Source organism: Pristiophorus japonicus, chromosome 2 (genome assembly GCF_044704955.1).
Source record: "Pristiophorus japonicus isolate sPriJap1 chromosome 2, sPriJap1.hap1, whole genome shotgun sequence".
Lineage (NCBI taxonomy): Eukaryota > Metazoa > Chordata > Chondrichthyes > Pristiophoridae > Pristiophorus > Pristiophorus japonicus.
In genome coordinates this window covers 358,112,959-358,133,041 of record NC_091978.1, presented here as the reverse complement: position 1 = coordinate 358,133,041, position 20,083 = coordinate 358,112,959, and the positions used below count along the sequence as shown (strand labels likewise).

The following is a 20,083-nucleotide window of genomic DNA, read 5'->3' as shown; positions in this document are numbered from 1 at the left end:
TCACCGGCAATGGCTTTTGGAACTGGGGGGGGGGAGTGAGATGTTATGTCTTATCCATGTACATTAAATGTATAAGTACAATGATACGCCACAGAGGGCACTGTGGTGGGAGACCTGAAAGTACCTGCAAGACAGAGTATAAAACGCTGCCCACCACACCTGAGAGGCACTCTGAAGTCAGACAATAAAGGACTAAGGTTACAGCAGTTACTACAACACCAGACTGTGTGGAGTCAGTGATTTGAGTGCTACATACATCACAGTAGGTGTCTGTAAAGATCAATCCGAGCAGTGTCATACTGCTCCAAGGACACATAAAAAGCCAGGAAAGGGCCCTACGATGGAGGTCATTTGTTTCCTCCTCGATGCCCAATGAAGCCAGCGCTGCTTCTGGTCGGGGTGATCAATCCCCATCGGGATTGTCTACCAATGGCCTACATGGCAGAGCTTCGCAACTACCCCCTGATACCCCACCCCTACGACTCGGGCTTGTTGTGCATCTTAGCCATGGCTCAGTGGGTAGCACCCTCGCCTCTGAGTCAGAAGGTTGTGGGTTCAAGTCACACGCCAGGCTGACACTCCGGTGCAGTGCTGAGGGAGTGCTGCACTGTCGGAGGTGCCGTCTTTCGGATGAGACGTTAAACCGAGGCTCTGTTTGCTCTCTCAGGTGGGCGTGAAAGATCCCACGGCACTACTATATTTCGAAGAAGAGCAGGGGAGTTATCCTTGGTGTCCTGCCCAATATTTATCTCTCAATCAACATAACAAAAGCAGATTATCTGGTCATTATCACATGGCTGTTTGTGGGAGCTTGCTGTGTGCACATTTGATGCTGTGTTTCCCACATTACAACAGTGACTACACTTCAAAAATACGTCATTGACTGGAACATGCTTTGAGATGTCCGGAGGTCGTGAAAGGCGCTATATAAATAGAAACATAAAAAATAGGTGCAGGAGTAGGCCATTCGGCCCTTCGATCCTGCACCGCCATTCAATAAAATCATGGCTGATCATTCAACCTCAGTACCCCATTCCTGCTTTCTCTCCATTCCCTTTGGCCGTAAGGGCCATATCTAACTCCCTCTTGAATATATCTAACGAACTGGCCTCAACAACTTTCTGGGGCAGAGAATTCCACAGGCTAACCACTCGCTGAGTGAAGAAGTTTCTCCTCATCTTGGTCCTAAATGGCCTCCCCCTTTCTTTCTTTCTTCCTTCGTCCCACCATCGGCGGCCTTGCCTTCAGCCGCGTAGGCTCCACGCTTTGGAATTCCTTTTCTAAACGCCTCTGCTTCTCCACCTTCCTCCTCTCCTTTAAGACCCTCCTGAAAACTCAGATAGTCATCCCTCCAATTATCTCCTTCTGTGGCTCAGTGTCCATTTTATTCTGATTAAGTTTTTAGGAAGCATTTTGAGACTTTTTCTATGTTGAAGGCGCTATATAAATGCAAGCGATTGATGTTGCCATCAGCCCAGCCAGAGGATGGTATTTGAAGGTATGTGATCCCACAAGGAGGAAGAATGGTTAAAACAAACAAAGCCAATTTCAAAAAGATTTTTAATTCTTGAGCAAGCTACTACAATCTTTTGCATCAGTGTTTATAATTCACTCCCACTTCTCTTGCCCACCTTGAGGAAGTTCTGCTCTTCCCTCAGACGGGATTTCCATTTGTGTCTTTTACCTTGTTCGTCTTCCTTGCTTTCTGTTTCCCTTCTCGTGTTTGATCAAGCATCTGCCAAGACTCGCTTTCACAGCCACATCTCTTTCCTCAGTAACTGTCTCCACCTCGGACTTAATCCGCGTGGATTCCAACTGAAATTCCACCTTTCATGTTTTGGATCCGCCCAGGATTGCAGCTATCTCTGAGTTATTCAGCGTTCCTCCAAACATTGCTCTCGCTGAATCCTGGGATCCACACTCAACGCTATGCGCCCCCACTTGCACGCTCTCGACCTCTCTCTTCAGCAGCACCGGCTCACTCTATCTCTCAGCTGCCCTGGTCCACAGTTCCATTTCATCCTTTGCCTCATCTGGCGCTTTAACCCAAAACTTTTTCCCTTCGTTTCGGGTGTCAAGGATCGTAAACGTCAGCAACTCTTGGACACCAACGCCCCTTCTTCCCCCACACTTCCCTCTGATCCCATCCCTTCTTCCAATCTCTACCCCCTGCCGTGTTTTCACTATCCCCTCTGACCTTCCCCTCTCTGACCCTGAATGATCAGTCCTCAGCAAAGGCCTGAGCTTCATCCCCTAACCCCCCCCACCTCAATGAATTTCGAGCTCGGCACGATCCTGAGCTCTTTTTCCGCCGCCTTCGCCTCAGTGCCCACGTCTTCGGCCAGTAGTCTGCCCGCTGCACAGCTGACCCTTTCTCCCGTTTTCAGAATTCTCGCTCGACCTGCACCCCTCTCTCTGGCCTCTTACCTTCCCTAGACCTCTTCATTGCAAACTGCCCACAGGACATCGGCCGTCTCAATTTCTCTGCTCCCCTCACTCACTCCAACCTACCTCCCTCTGAACTTGCAGCACGCCGCTCGCTCAGATCCAACCCCAACCTTGTCATCAAACCTGCTGACAAGGGTGGCTGTTGTTGTTTAGCGAACCCACCTCTACCTTGCAGAGGCTGATCGCCAACTCTCTGACACCTCCTCCTACCTCCCCCTGGACCATGACCCCACTACTGAACATCAAGCCATCATTTCCCAGTCCGTCACTGACCTCATCTCCTCTGGGGATCTTCCCTCCACAGCCACCAATCTCATAGTTCCCCAACCCCGCACGGCCTGCTTCTACCTCCTTCCCAAGATCCACAAACAGGACTGCCCCGGTAGACCCATCGTTTCAGCCTGTTCTTGCCCCACAGAACTTTTTTCTTACTATCTCGACTCTCTTTCCTCCCCTTGTCCACTCTCTTCCCACCGACATCCGCGACTCCTCCGACGCCCTCCTTCACTTTAACAGTTTCCAGTTTCCCGGTCCCAACCGTCTCCTTTTCACCACGGACGTCCAATCCCTCCACACTTCCATCCCCCACCAGGATGGCCTGAGGGCGCTCCGCTTCTTCCTCGAGCAGAGGCCCAACCAATCCCCATCCACCATCGCCCTCCTCCGACTGGCTGAACTTGTTCTCACGTTGAACAACTTCTCCTTTTACTCCACTCACTTCCTCCAAATTAAAGGCATTGCTGTGGGAACCCGGGTGGGTCCTAGCTATGGCTGCCTTTTCGTGGCCAAGTGGAACATTCTTTGTTCCAGTCCTACTCGGGTCCCCTCCCTCACTTCTTTTTCTGGTACATTGATAACTGTATTGGTGCCGTTTCCTGCTCTTGCCCTGAACTTGAAAACTTCATTCACTTTGCATCCAATTTCCACCCTTCCCTCACCTTCACAGGGTCCATCTCTGACACTTCCCTTCTCTTCCTCGACTTCTCTGTCTCTATCTCCGGGGATAGGCTTTTGATTAGTATCCACTATAAACCCACTGACTCCTACAGCTACCTGGACTATACTTCCTCCCACCCGGCATCCTGTAAGGACTCCATTCCATTCTGCCAGTTTCTCCATCTCTGTTGCATCTGCTCTGACGACGCCACCTTTCACACAAGTGCCTCTGACATGTCTTCCTTTTTCCTCAACAGAGGATTCCCCTCTGCCGTAGTTAACATGGTCCTCGACCGTGTCCGTTCTATTTCCCACACCTCTGCTCTCACCCCTTCCCCTCCCTCTCAGAACCATGACAGGGTTCTCCTTGTCCTCACCTTTCACCCCACCAGCCTCCACATTCAATGGATCATCCTCCGCCATTTCCTCCACCTCCAGCGTGATCCCACCACCAATCACATCTTTACCTCCCCTCTCAGCATCTGAAGGGATCGCTCCCTCTGTGATACCCTGGTCCATTCCGCAGTCACTCCCAGCAGCCCCGCCCCTTCACACGGTACCTTCCCGTGCAAGTGCAGGAGATGCAACACCTGCCCTTTTACCTCCTCCCTTCCCACTGTCCAGGGCCCCAAATACTCCTTCCAGGTGAAACAGCGATATACTTGTACTTCTTTCAATTTAGTATACGGTATTCGCTGCTCATGATGTGGTCTTCTCTACATTGGGGAGACCAAGCGTAGATTGGGCGACCGCTTTGCAGAACACCTCCATTCAGTCCACAAGTGTGAGCCTGAGCTTCCGGTCGCCTGTCACTTTAATTCTCCACTCCACTCCCACTCTGACCTCTCTGTCCTCGGTCTCCTACACTGTTCCAACGAAGCTCAACGCAAGCTCGAGGAACAGCACCTCATCTTTCGTTTAGGCACTTTACAGCCTTCTGGACTCAACATCGAGTTCAAAAATTTCAGAGTGTAACCGCTGCAATCTTTGGCTCCCTTACTGCAGTTGTACAGGGCCTTGGTGAGGCCACACCTTGAATATTGTGTACAGTTTTGGTCTCCTAATCTTGCTATTGAGGGAGTGCCACGAAGGTTCACCAGACTGATTCCTGGGATGGCAGGACTGACATATGAAGAAAGACTGGATCGAATAGGCTTATATTCACTGGAATTTAGAATAATGAGAGGGGATCTCATAGAAACATATAAAATTCTGACGGGATTGGACAGGTTAGATACAGGAAGAATGCTCCTGACGTTGGGGAAGTCCAGAACCAGGGGTCACAGTCTAAGGATAAGGGGTAAGCCATTTAGGATCGAGATGAGGAGAAACTTCTTCACTGAGAGAATTGTGAACCTGTGAAATTCTCTACCACAGAAAGTTGTTGAGGCCAGTTTGTTAGATATATTCAAAAGGGAGTTAGATGTGGCATTTATGGCTAAAGGGATCAGGGGGTTATGGAGAAAAAGCAGGAATGGGGTACTGAAGTTGCATGATCAGCCATGATCATATTGAATGGTGGTGCAGGCTCGAAGGGCCGAATGGCCTACTCCTGCACCTATTTTCTATGTTTCTATGTTCCCCACCCCCACCCACCCCCAGAGCCTGTTTCTTTCTTTCTTTTTAGCTCCTTGTCTCTATGGCAGTTACTCATTATCCCACCATTCACACCGTAATGTTTTTCTACATTCTGGCATTACCATTTGAATGTGGGTCGTCATCCCTTTTGTCTCTCTAATCTCTCCTGTCGGCCAACCTACCACAGACCTTCCCTTTTGTTCTTTTCCTCTCCCCCTTTCCGTGCTGGTTAAGAATCTGTTCTTTTCGAACACTCTCCAGTTCTGACGAAGGGTCATTGACCCGAAACATTAACTCTGCTTCCTCTCCACAGATACTGCCTGACCCGCTGAGATTTCCAGCACTTTTTGTTTTTACTGCAATCTTTTTATTGCGAAATTATAGAGAAGTCTCCTGTCATTTAGAGATGAACCAAGTACAAAAGAACAGTGGTCACTATTGGGAAATTATGTAGGAACGTAGGAACAGGAATAGACCATTCAGCCCCTCGAGCCTCTTCTGTCATTCAATAAGATCATGGCTGATCTGTATCTTAACTCCATCTATCCGAATTGGTGATGTAACCATTAATAATACCCTTGCCGAACAAAAATCTATCAGTCTCCGTTTTTAAATTTTCAATTGACCTCTAGCCTCAACAGCTTTTTGGGAGAGTGAGTTCGAGATTTCTCCTACCCTTTGTGCGAAAATGCATTCTGTCATATAGTGACGGATTCATTCCTAAAGAACAGTGTTATATCTGGTCATATTGAGATTGATCAATTAGAAAAGGGCAGTGTGGCTCTAATGATGTTTACATTTTCTATTCATTGAATATGAAGGGAATCGAGGGATATGGGGATAGTGCGTGAAGGTGGAGTTGAGGTAGAGGATCAGCCATGATCTCATTGAATTTTGGAGCAGGCTCGAAGGGCCGAATGGCCTACTCCCACTCCTATTTCTTATGTTCTAATGAAATAGCTGAAACATAACATGAAAATCGGGGGATAATTTGCTTAGAACTTGCATGCAAGAATCTCAATTGAGCTGTCACTGAATTTCAATGTCACCAAACGCAGAGCCTGTGGATCAAAGTACAAAGTGCCTCCATTTCCCGGATCCACAGGTGAAGTATGGTCACGTGCTCTGCCTTGCTACCTCATTCTTGTAAATCAAGTGCTTTTTTTTTATTGTCCCACACACCTTAGGCTTGGCCATGAATCAGAACGACGCGTTAGTTCTAAGGATTGTAGAAAGTATCGGTACGATCAGTCGGAATCTCGTAAACCTTTTCCTTTATTACTTCGGCCTCTTTCAGTTGCAACGCTTTCCTTAATTCTGGCAGCCTTGAATCAATTAGTTCTGCCCAGCAACACAGGAGCCCATTTACAAAGACTGCCAGCATTCTAAAATCACCACCATACAAACATGTTTTGAAACACAGCGATTAGAGCCAGTACATTTACATAGTAAATGCAAGAATGCAAAATATTTAATAAGAGCTGTATTTAAATTTTAAGCAGCGGGTCGTACAAATATACGGAACTTGAGTGGCAGGAAAAGACTAAATGGTCCATTAAGGCTGCCCCACATGGTGGGTGGCTGGGGTGACTAAACACTTCCTACCCGCAATGCACTCCCCCGCACCCCCCGCGCACCAATCCATCCCACCCCCGCTCTGATCTGAGGCTCAACATGACCTGGGGCACCCACTCCGAGGTGGGCAGAGACACATCCGGTCTCTGATTGTAGCAGGTTGAGGTAAGGCTCACCACATAAAGCACCTACCGCACCTGGTATAAACTCCATAAATTCCACCCGAGCCAGTTATTCAAGTGCTGGCACAACTCTGGCCACAAGGGCAAACTTCAGCACGCAGTCTGTATCGCTGCCCTGGCCTCTAACCCTTCCGTGTGGCATCCTGGAGATCACCAAAGTCATACATTGCCTCGCCAGCTCGTTGGACCGAGCTCCACGCATTAGCTCAAAACCAATGGGACAATTAAAACCCTGCCTCTCATTGGCTCGACCAGCTTTCGCTCCAAGCTCTGGTATAACACAACACCTTCCAAGGAAAACTGTAGAGGAGTATTTAAAATAAACACGCAACACCAGATCTGGGTTTGAAGATTCAAGTAGTCTTTATTTTACACCGATGGGGAGCCTGCCTGCTGATTGTCTGTAGTTGTTCGTAGAGGAACGTGATCGGGGCCCAGGAGAGGCGTGCGTTCAGGGCCCAAAAGAGGCGTGAGTCCTGGGGCAGCAGGGGCCAGCCCACACTGCGATATGTGTGCGCACTAGGTCCATGCAGCAGAGCTGATCCCCAGTCGCCTTGGTTAACCCTTGCCATTGGACCAAGACCTAGCTCTGTCAAGCCCATGTGGTGGCTGGTGTGCAATGACCACCACACATTAAAAAAATCCACGCACAGGCATCTTCCACCCTTCAAGATGTAGTTCGGGATCTGGAATATTAGGTCCTTCATTGAAACACCTGTGAACTCATCCCTTTTTGGCGAGGAAGCAAGTCATCTTTGATACAAGGGGCCTATGATGATGATGATGTCTGTAGCCAGACTTGTCCAAAGACACACTTTTATACACTTAATGATGCATGTCAGCCTAATGCATGACCCCCCATGCCGTTTAATTGGCCCAAAGCCCACATGCACAATTGCTGATTGACTAATTCCCTTTCGCGTCATACAATCATTTGCCTGTGTCTCATACCAGATGGAGTTTTTCCAACGTGTCACTTCTGACCCCTTGCCCTGTTTAACTGCCCCTCTGGGCCTCCCATGGTTCAACAGTTTGGCTATTTGTAATTTTCCTCAAATTACGCAGCTTGTAACAATTAATCATTCTGACATGTTATTTCCCTTTAAACACCTTTAGAAAGTTCACCACTACAAAAGCTCGTTTTAGTTTGGAGATCCATTCTTAACCCTTTAATTATAACAGAGCTCCAAAGGTCCACTTCACAAACCCATGGACTAAGGCCTGTGGGATATCTTCCAAACAGAGCAACTGGAACACGACCTGCCTCTCATGTAATGTGGTTACTGTCTCAGTCTCACCCAGATCAAGCTTCCTTGGACAGGGGTATAGGCAGCCATTCACTATTTCATTGTTCAGCTCAGAGTTATCAACTTGGGTTGCCTGTCTCACGGACAGACAAGGTCTCTGACCTGGTTCAGGTTGGTGAAGTCCTTACCCCTACACAATGCCATCAATGTTCCCACACAGGCACTGCACTGATCCGTCTTTCGGATGAGACGTTAAACCGAGGCCCCATCTGCTCTCTCAGGTGGTTGTAAAAGATCCCATGGCACCTATTTCGAAGAAGAGCAGGAGAGTTTTTCCCCAGTCACTTTGACAATATTTATCCCTTAATCAACATAACAAAAACAGATTATCTGGTCATTATCACATTTCTGTTTGTGGGAGTTTGCTGTGCGTTTTGCACATTGCAACAGTGAATACACTCCAAAAGTACTTCATTGGCTGTAAAGCGCTTCGAGACGTCCGGTGATCATGAAAGGCGCTATATAAAAGCAAGTCTTTTTTTCTTACATTGGTTTGTCACAGTTTTCCATCCTTAGTCTAGCTCCCAGCAACTCACAGGCTACCGGCACATTGAAAACATTCCCTCAAACCGCATCACACTACAATGACGAAAGGGCAAATTCAACCATCCCGTGATCCCAGTGGGGAGCCTTGTTCAACATGAAATGCTTTGATGAGCCTGTTCTCAACTGAGTTAGCTGATCTGAGTTTACTGAAAATGTTCCACATCAATCAACATTTAACCAAATCGGAGACGGTTTCTTTTCGTGTCTTCTTGCTGTTCCCTTTGGGAATCAGTGTGAATAATAATAATCAGACTGGCATTTATATAGCGTATTTCACGAGCACCGGACGCCTCAAAGCATTTTACAGCCAATGAAATACTTTTTGGAATGCAGTCACTGTTGTAATGTGGGAAACGTGGCAGCCAATTTGCACACAGCAAGCTCCCACAAACAGAAATGCTAATGATAATGACCAGATAATCTGTTTTTTTGTTGTGTTGATTGAGGGATAAATATTGGCCAGGACACGGGGGATAACTTCCCTGCTCTTCTTCAAAATAGTTCCATGGGATCTTTTACATCCACCTGAGAGAGCAGACAGGACCTTGGTTTAACGTGGGGAAATAGAGTATGAGAGGAAGCTTGCAGGGAACATAAAAACTGACTGCAAAAGCTTCTATAGATATTGAAGAGAAAAAGATTAGTGAAGACGAACGTAGGTCCCTTGCAGTCGGACTCAGGTGAATTTATAATGGGGAACAAAGAAATGGCAGACCAATTGAACAAATACTTTGGTTCTGTCTTCACGAAGGAAAACACAAATGACCTTCCGGATGTACTAGGGGACCGAGGGTCTAGTGAGAAGGAGGAACTGATGGATATCCTTATTAGGCGGGAAATTGTGTTGGGAAAATTGATGGGATTGAAGGCCGATAAATCCCCGGGGCCTGATAGTCTGCATCCCAGAGTACTTAAGGAGGTGGCCCTAGAAATAGTGGATGCATTGGTGATCATTTTCCAACAGTCTATCGACTCTGGATCAGTTCCTATGGACTGGAGGGTAGCTAATGTAACACTACTTTTTAAAAAAGGAGGGAGAGAGAAAACGGGTAATTATAGTCTGACATCAGTAGTGGGGAAAATGTTGGAGTCAATTATTAAGGATGAAATAGCAACGCATTTGGAGAGCAGTGACAGGATCGGTCCAAGTCAGCATGGATTTGTGAAAGGGAAATCATGATTGACAAATCTTCTGGAATTTTTTGAGGATGTAACTAGTAGAGTTGTCAAGGGAGAACCAGTGGATGTGGTGTATTTGGACTTTCAAAAGGCTTTTGACAAGGTGCCACATAAGAGATTGGTGTGCAAAATCAAAGCACATTGTATTGGGGGTAATGTACTGGCGTGGATAGAGAATTGGTTGGCATATAGGAAGCAGAGAGTCGGGATAAATGGGTCCTTTTCAGAATGGCAGGCAGTGACTAGTGGAGTGCCACAGGGCTCAGTGCTGGGACCCCAGCTCTTTACATTATACATTAATGATTTGGATGAAGAAATTGAGTGTAATATCTCCAAGTTTGCAGATGACACTAAACTGGGTGGTGGTATGAGCTGTGAGGAGGATGCTAAGAGGCTGCAGGGTGATTTGGACAGGTTGGGTGAATGGACAAATGCATGGCAGATCCAGTATAATGTGGATAAATGTGAGGTTATCCACTTTGGTGGCAGAAACACGTGGGCAGAGTATTATCTGAATGGTGGTGGATTAGGAAAAGGGGAGGTGCAACGAGACCTGGGTGTCATGGTTCATCAGTCATTGAAAGTTGGCATGCAGGTGCAGCAGGCGGTGAAGAAGGCAAATGGTACGTTGGCCTTCATAGCTAGGGGATTTGAGTATAGGAGCAGGGAGGTCTTACTGCAGTTGTACAGGGCCTTGGTGAGGCCTCACCTGGAATATTGTGTTCAGTTTTGGTCTCCTAATCTGAGGAAGGATGTTCTTGCTATTGAGGGAGCGCAGCGAAGGTTCACCAGACTGATTCCAGGGATGGCTGGACTAACATATGAGGAGACTGGGCCTTTATACACTGGAGTTTAGAAGGATGAGAGGGGATCTCATAGAAACGTATAAGAATCTGACGGGACGGGACAGGTTAGATGCGGGAAGAATGTTCTCGATGTTGGGGAAGTCCAGAACCAGGGGACACAGTCTTAGGATAAGGGGTAGGCCATTTAGGACTGAGATGAGGAAGAACTTCTTCACTCAGAGAGTTGTTAACCTGTGGAATTCCCTACCGCAGAGAGTCGTTGATGCCAGTTCATTGGATATATTTAAGAGGGAGTTAGATATAGCCCTTACGGCTGAAGGGATCAAGGGGTATGGAGAGAAAGCGGGAAAGGGGTACTGAGGTGAATGATCAGCCATGATCTTATTGAATGGTGGTGCAGGCTTGAAAGGCTGAATGGCCTACTCCTGCACCTATTTTCTATGTTTCTATGTTTCATCTGAAAGACAGCACCTCCGACAGTGCAGCGCTCCCTCAGCACTGCACTGGAGTATCAGCCTAGATTTATGTGTTCAACTACCTGGAGTGGGACTTGAACTCATAACCTTCTGACTCAGAGGCAAGTGTGCTACCCACTGAGCCGCAGAGGGCATGATCTTCGAATAAGGGGCCGCCCATTTAAAACTGAGATGAGGAGAAACTTCTTCTCTCAGAATGTTGTAAATCTGTGGAATTCGCTGCCTTAGAGAGCTGTGGAAGCAGGGACATTGAATAAATTTAAGACAGTTTCTTAAACGAGAAGGGAATAAAGGGTTATGGGGAGCGGGCGGGGAAGTGGAGCTGAGTCAATGATCAGATCAGCCATGATCTTATTAAATGGCGGAGCAGGCTCGAGAGGCCGTATGGCCTACTCCTGCTCCTATTTCTTATGTTCTTATATTCTTATGGAAGGATTCGCAGGCTGACTAACAGTCAGACTGGTCGTGTTAACACTCCTTCCATGGCCCGTAACCATCTTTATATCAGCCGATGGGGTGGTTAGTCCTGTACGCCGGGAGGGTTTTATGGGCTCCCACAACACATACGATGAGGGGGTGGGCCACCCACACCCACCGGGCAAGAGTATCCCGCTGGATGTCAACCCAGAATTCAGAGACAGAGCTCAGACTCCCGACACCTTCTGGCCCAGGGGCAGGATGCTATCACCACACCAAAGGCTCGCTCCCAACCGGAGACTGTGCAACCTCACAAATTGGTGGATAGCGAGGAGCCGATTCGGTTACTCTGCGCACCGACAATGCTGGAGCTGGTTGTGTCATGTATTTAACCATCTTGCAATGACATAGTCATGTAACTGTAACTCATGTACACTGTACCTGTACCCTAGAAATACACACCCTCACCACAGGGGGTGAACTTGTGGGAGACACTCCTCACCTGGGTTTCCAGGTGTAAAAGGGGAGGTCCCACCCAGGGTCAGCACTCCTTGGTCCTGGCAATAAAGGTGAAGGTCACAGAGTGACCGTGTCTGATATATCTATGCCTCGTGTGAGTTTGTAGCAAGGTGCAGGGACACTACAGGTTGGATGGAAGTGATGCGTGTTGTTGGCCGTGAAGGCCTTCAGTTTGCTCGGGACATGGAGAGAGCTAGTACGTAATGGAAGAGTGCGAGGGGAGTATGTGGGGAGTGGATATTTATGTGTGCTGGTGGAAAGAATGAATGGAAAGAAGGAGAGAAGGAAAGAAGGAACCATTTATACAGCACCTTTCATATCCTCAGGGTGTAACAAAATTCTTCACAGCCAATAAAGTGGTTTCATTTAAGGGTAGTCACTGAGTTATGAAAGGAATTCTTTACTGGGTATAATAAGTGTCAGTCGTGGCTCGGTGGGTAGCACCCTCGCCTCTGAGTCAGAAGGTTGTGGATTCACTCCAGAGACTTGAGCACAAAAATCGAGACAGTGCTGCACTGTCGTACGTGCCACCTTTTGGATGAAATGTTAAACCGAGGCCCCGTCTGTTCTCTCAGGTGGACGTAAAAGATCCCATGGCACTATTTGGAAGAAGAGCAGGGGAGTAGGAGATATCTACGCTCCTCAAATTCTGCCCTCTCGAGCGTCCCTGGTTATAATCGCTCAACCATTGGTGGCCGTGCCTTCAGCTGCCTAGGCCCCAAGCTCTGGAACTCCCACCCTAAACCTCTCCGCCTCTCTGTCTCTCTTTCCTCCTTTAAGACGCTCCTTAAAACCTACCTCTTTGGTCATCTGCCGTAATTTCTTCTTACTTGGCTCGGTGTCAAATTTTTGTCTTATAACACTCCTGTGAAGCACCTTGGGATGTTTTACTATGTTAAAGGCGCTATATAAATACAAGTTGTTGTTGTGGTTGAGTTATCCCCGGTTTCCTGACCAATATTTATCCCCCAACCAACATCACTGAAACAGATTATCTGGTCATTATCACATTGCTGTATGTAGGAGCTTGCTGTGCACAAATTGGCTGCTGTGTTTCCTACATTACAACAGTGACTACACTCCAAAAGTGCTTCATTGGCTGTAAAGCACTTATGGATGACCTGAGGTCATGAAAGGCGCTATATAAATGCCACTTTCTTTTTTTCTTTAATTAGATCATTTATGTGAGGTCTTCCGCCCTTAATTCAGTCTCAGCCTTGGGAGAGCACCATTGGCTCTCTGCAGCCATATTAAACGACTGCTGGCCCTATTTTTTGCCCAATTACATCAGAAGAAACGACGTTGTGAGTGTCTCCTGCAGGAGGAGGTCACCACTACAATGAAGCAAGTGACTCAGTCAACTAAAAAATGGGTGCATGCGTTAAATAGTAATCCCAACACTAACGTGACAGGCAACGTCTTGTGCTGCCACCCGCTCGGAGAGGGCTTTGAGTGAACCGATGAATGCCCCATGTACCCACTCCAAGGCTCAGTCAACCAGCCAGTGGTTGGCAAATGATCGCTGTCTTGAACATTCATTCAGCTATTTGGGGGTGTTTTAAATGAGCGAGACGATGGATGACAAAAAAGAAAACGGGGACCGCCAAGAAAGGCGCCAAGAAAACCGTCACGAAAGCTCCTCTGAAGAGCGGCAAGAAGCGCAGAAAGTCGAGGAAGGAGAGTTACTCCATCTACATCTACAAAGTGATGAAGCAGGTTCACCCCGACACCGGCATCTCCTCCAAGGCCATGGGCATCAGGAACTCGTTTGTGAACGATATTTTCGAGCGCATCGCAGGTGAGGCTTCCCACCTAGCCCATTACAACAAGCGCCGTACCATCAGCTCTCGGGAGATCCAGACCGCCGTGCGCCTGCTGCTGCCCAGGGAGCTGGCCAAGCACGCCGTGTCGGAAGGGACAAAGGTGGTGACCAAGCACACCAGCTCCAAGTAAAACTGCAGGCTGTCCTGAAAGAACAAAGAGAAGTTGGAACGTTGCTGAGGCAAATTTTCTTCAGCTGCCCAAACTATTTTACTGAAACTCGGGAATCGGTGGGCACTCTCACTTCCCTCCCCCTTCCAAATTTCCGCCCTTGTTGTGACGGCTGTGATTTATGCTAGGATATCTTCAGAATCCTCGACCGCAAAGGGCTGTGGATGCTGAATCGTTGAGTATATTCAAGGCTGAGATCGCTAGATTTTTGGAACCTAGCGCAATTAACGGATATGGAGGTCGGGTGAGAAATTGGAGTTGAGGTCGAAGATTAGCCATGATCTTACTAAATGGCCGAGCAGGCTCAGGCGGCCATATGGCCTACTCCTGCTCTGAATTCTTCTGTTCTTATATAGTTCCACTGCTGATGACTACCCTCCAGTGCCATTGCTAAGTTGCCAGACTGCACACCTAAGCCTCGACTCGGGTTGACGATTCTGGTTGAACATATTCCGGGGAGGTTTCGTCACATGACCTCCCATTGTCGGCCTACCCTGCGCCCAGGTCGTTTGTCGCCCGACTCGTCCAGCCTTGCCTTGCACCGCCTTCCCACGCCAATTACAAAGCGAACAGAGACTTTGTTATACGATTTGTTATAAGTTTTGTATCATCCATAAACTTTGAAATTGTACATCTATATCCAAGTCCAGGGCATTTATATATAACAAGAGAAGCAATGGTCCTTAATACTGACCCCTGGGGGGGACCCACTGCATACGTCAGAAAAAACATCTGTTCACCACTACTCTCTGCCTCCTATCCCTTAGCCAATTCTATACCCAAGTTACCATCACCCCTTTAATACCATGATCTTTTATTTCCCGAATAAGTCTCTTATTACTTTATCAAAGGCCTTTGAAAGTCCATGGGCCCGAGTTTGGTCAAACCTCAGGTCCACCCGTTTTCCGGCGCTCCCCGGGCGGTGCGTCATGTTTTACCGCCTGCTACCGCTGGGACCGACTGGGCGCGAGTTTCATCCCGATTTTATCGGCGGTAGCGGCAGGCAGCGGGAGTCGGCGGTTGGTGCAGGCCTCTCGACTCGGGAAACATCGGAGGCCGTGCACCGCGCATGAGCGAGATTTGGAATTTTTTTCTGTGGTTTCTTTGGCCCGGTGACATCACTTTTCCCGCGATTGGGGCTGAGGGCTCACCTACGCATGCGCATTAAAGCTCCTTACTGACTTGCACCTGACGGTATCAGAGGGCAGTAATTTAGAGAGAGAGCGTCGACAGATCCATCGGCCATCCACCTTGCAAACCTCTCGTGTGGCAGAAAAGTTGCCAGGAAGTCCAATGGAGGGCGGCTCAGAGCTCCCTGGTTTACAGATGGTGAGCTGGAGGCACATAGCTCTGAGGTGGAGCGCCGTTACAGAGAGCTCACCCGGGGTGGTCATGGCAAGCCAACCCCACCCCAATATAAACGCATTTGGCGGGAGATTGGGGAGGCCGTGTCTGCAGAGGGCACCATGGTTCGTGATGGAGACCAGTGCAGGAAGAGATGGAACGATGTGGTAGCGGCAGCAAGGGTAAGTAAAGATCTTATTGTTGCACTCCCGTACTACTCAAAAAGTATATGTGGCCGTTGTGTGTGTGTGTGTGTGTTGCATGTGCACACTGGTTAAAACTTGCAACTTTTATTGCTGCAGAAGAAAAGAACAGCCAATGCCTCAAAGCCGTGTGGCCCGGGAGGGGGCCCACCAGAGGTCATCGAAGTGAGTGACATCGAGGAGCGTACCTTGGCGTTGGTGGGTGACCACACATGGTGGTGCCGATCCCGTGCTACAGCATGGTAAGTTTATACAATTCTCCGGTCTCTGTGTTACGCTCATGTCATGCAAGGTCATGTGATGTGATGTAAAATGCATTTTAATGTATTGTGTTTTCAGCCATTTAGGGTGTGGTGATGTAGCGAGGGTAGTCCTTGCAATAGGAATGTGAAACGTCACGGTGCTCATGTCAGCATTACCAACCTCTGCCCCCCCCCCCCCCCACCCCGCCCCCCCGCTCCCACCCCCACCGGCTGTTAAACAGTGAAATGTTGTCTTGTACTTGCAGATGATGAATCGGAGAGCACCCCGACCTAGGCATGTAAAGACAATGTCGAACACCAACACCGTCCACCTTGACCTCATCAGAAGCCCACCACAGCAGCTCCTTCCATCCCCCCCCCCCCACCCCCCGCACTCAACATCCCCCATAGCCCCCGCATCCACCTCCGCCACCCACAGAGACAAAGACCAGGAGGAAGAACAGGGAGAAGCCCCAGTGCTTGTCCCACATGAGCTCGAGGAGGTGGAAGAGGAGGACTCCACCCTCTTGACATGTGTGCCACCTGTGCGCCCAACATCGGTCTCGGGGTCCGAGTTTTTGGACTTCGAGTCGGAGGAAGTGGGACCAAGCGTTGTTAGCGCTGCACCCGTGCCAGTAAAGCCACCAAGCTGCCTCCACCCAGGACGATGCAGCACGGAGATGATGATGCAAGACGGGTGGCAGCAATGCAGGAAATGGTGCAGCTGTTGAGGACGAGCGTTGACCTAGGTCGAGAGCTGCTCCAGGCCATGGCCGGAATAGCTGCCAACATCGCCGTGTCTGCAGAGCAGCTTACCAACAGTATGTCGCAGCTGATCACCGCGGTGCAGCGAACCGGCGACTCTGTAGATGCCATGCGGCAATCGATGGTCTCGGGCCATGGCATGGAACCCCCCCCCCACCGATGCCATAGCAGCCAGGCCGACAGAACCAGAGGGTCCGGAGATGCCAGCGTCTTCCATCTCACTGCCTCCATTCTCTCCACGACGAACATGGCAGCAGCGCTCCGGGTGCCCTCCTGCAACACGTGCTGCCACCGACGGGGTGAGGGGCAACGCTCCAGGTGCCCTCCTGCACCACGTGCTGGCACCGAAGGGGTGAGGGGCAACGCTCCGGGTGCCCTCCTGCACCACGTGCTGGCACCGAAGGGGTGAGGGGCAATGCTCCGGGGGCACTCCTGCACCACGTGCTGGCACCGACGGGGTGAGGGGCAACGCTCCAGGTGCCCTCCTGCACTATGTACTGGTACCGAAGGGGTGAGGGGCAACGCTCCGGGTGCCCTCCTCCACCAAGTGCTGGCACCGACGGGGTGAGGGGTGGGGGTGCGGGTCGGCGTGGAGATGGCCAACCCATCTTGAGGACAACGGGCCTCACTTGGAGGGGGGGAGGGAGAGGTGGTGGGAGTGGGAAGAGGGTTGGGTGTTGGTCTTGGTGATGTTGGTACATCCTGTTAATGTTGTTGTTGGTGTTTCAGATGTTTCCTTTTGATGCTAAATTTACTGTTATTTGAAATAATGTAAAATATTTTGCTTCACATGTTGGAATGTTCTGTCACTTTGAATGCTGTACAATTCAATACAGAAACATTTCTGAACAATTCTTGGTCAGTGTGTAACTTTTGGATAATGAGGGGTACGTGCTGAGAAACATACAAATGCCCTCAAAATGTGGTGCCGTCTGAGCAATATCTTGCCGTACAGATATGGTGCGACTCTTTAATGGGTCCTGACATCACGTTATTTAATTATGACATGTAAGGGTCACCAATCCAGGACGGGTGGCTTTGAATGACAGATAGTTGCAGAACCTGGAGGCCAGACATTATGGTTGGCATTTGAGTGTACAGTTTGTTAGGTGACAGATCGCCGACACCCACCCCTGACATTACATGTTATTCAGTCACATTATACCAGTCGATTATATATATATACTGGCATCTTCTGTAGTTGAGCTCATATTGTTCTCAGGATCATATCCTGGAACCAAAGGGAAACTTACAGGATTTTATTATTGCTGATATACTTTGACATGAGCTCATTACATCTGTAGACTCACATTGTGTCCCTAAAACTGTTCTGTCTGCAATGGTGTCAAGACCCTTATTGCACAAGTCCATGGAGCCTTTACTGTATTTCGCAGCTGATTTCCGCATTCTACCCCACACCTGCCCTTCAACGGAACAGTTTTCCCTCAATGTGTGAACTCTTTCTGAGGGTCTAATATTGCTGCAACGTTTATATCTGACCCGGGCTGTGCAGCTCTGGCCCACTCTGTGCCATTGTCCCTACCGTCCGATTTACAGCCGGGTAAGATCACCTTTTCCCCAACCGTCTTTCTGGTGGACGGTAACAGAATCTTACAGGATCCTAACCACCAAACTTGCATTTTTGCCGACTTCTGCAAGGGCGGGCAGTATGCACTACTGCCGGCAGTCCTTCTCCGATGAAACTCCTGCCGGGCGGTAGTTGGGCGGTAAGTCGGCGGTCCCGGAGGATTTTTCTCAAAAACGTATTTTTCGGGCGGTATCTCGGTGGCTGTGGGCGGTAGTGGCCGGAAGCTTGACCAAACTCGGGCCCCATATATATAACAATTATTGCATCACCTTCATCAACCCTCTGTTCATCACCTTCACCACCTGTTCCTTTCGGATGAGACGTTAAACCCAGGCCCCGTCTGCTCTCTCAGGTGGATGTAAAAGATCCCGTGGCACTATTTCGAAGAAGAGCAGGGGAGTTATCCCTGGTGTCCTGGGGCCAATATTTATCCCTCCATCAACATAACAAAAACAAATTGTCTGGTCATTATCACTTTGCTGTTTGTGGGATCTTGCTGTGCGAAAATTGGCTGCTACGTTTTCCACATTACAACAGTGACTACACTCCAAAAGTAGTTCATTGGCTGTAAAGCGCTTTGAGATATCCAGTGGCCGCGATAGGCGCTATGTAAATGTAAGTCTTTCGTTCTTTTTTTGCGATTGGATGTCAGTCAAAGACACCTATTCTTCGCCCTTCCCCAGTATTTTTCCCCCGGGTTGCTTGCTGCAGTGTCCAGTAGATTAATCTTTAATTCCTGGTGACTCCGGGACAATCCGAGAGGGCTGGCTACTCTAAGCTAGACTGTGCTATCGGGTTAGTAGATTCTGCAGCATTACAGTCAAGCCTGTTTATATTCCATCCTCAACATTCAATCCATGCAAATTTCCATCTGAAAGCTAATGAATCCTGAAGTGATTTTATTTTCCATTCTTCATTCCAGGAAGGCTGATGTTAATGGCAGCTTTCGCATTCTTAGCCAACTGGGAACAGCTGACTCAGTACTGAGCAGAAGCTGAAAGTGGGACTTCCTCCAACAGCAATCTGCATTTATATAGCGCCCTTAACATAGTAAAACATGCCAAGGTGCTTCACAGGAGCATTATCAAACACCGAGCCACATAAGGAGATATCAGAACTGTAATGTCTGTTGCTCCACACTGAGAACTCCTGTGTTACTGCTGCCAGTGCTGTTTAGAATAAAGAGACCAGGTCACCTGACAAGGAGACTTCTGGAAGCTTCTGCCATCTTAAAGGCTGTGTGTGCTGTGTGCTCTCTGGAAATATCACAATGGAGACGACGATGAGATTGAGCGGATAAAACAAAGCTGCAAATTTTGTGGGTAAAGGATTAAGCCAGCCGACAGAGAGATTTTGAGAGCTTCTCTGTTTTGATTAACAGCTACAAATCTGAAGTAAATTACAAGCACACTTGTTTGAACTGCCAGAGTCCAGATGGCCATGCCTATGGGGGTAATAGGACATTTGGGGGAGTTTCAATGCGACCGTGAAAGTTTCAGAGCATATGTGAATCGGCTAGAAATGTTTTTCACTGCAAATAATATTATCAAAGTCCCCGATGATGAAAACAATAACCGGGTGGTGTTGGAATGAAAAAGGGCTATTTTCTTAACTGAAGCAGGGCCCGAGGTGTATGAAACCCTGATAACTTTGCTTGTGCCTGACAAGCCAAAGGCCACAACTCTTAAGCAGATCAGCACTACAGCCCCGTGCCCTTGGAAATTGCTGAAAGTTATCATTTCAGAATACGAAATCAGAAGGCCAAAAAAAATATCAGTGAGTACATTGTAGCATTAAAAAAGCTATCTATTCACTGTAATTTGTGAACTTTCAGGACCGAGCATTGCATGACCGCTTTGTTTAAGGGATGAAAAATGATGCGATCAGAAGAAAGTTATTGACAATGCCTAACTTGACTTTTGATTTAGCTTGTCAGACAGCTGTGTCAATGAGCATGGCCGACCAATATTCCCGAGAATT

The 20,083-nt window shown here is 48.5% G+C and overlaps 1 protein-coding gene across 1 annotated transcript; it reads left to right on the top strand.

Annotated features, from left to right (window-relative positions):
- The first annotated feature begins 13,547 nt into the window (after positions 1 to 13,547).
- LOC139231790 (histone H2B 1.2-like) lies at positions 13,548 to 13,922 on the top strand. Its single transcript, XM_070862533.1, has one exon. It carries the CDS (start codon positions 13,548 to 13,550, stop codon positions 13,920 to 13,922), a length of 375 nt encoding a protein of 124 aa, XP_070718634.1.
- The last annotated feature ends 6,161 nt before the right edge of the window (positions 13,923 to 20,083 follow it).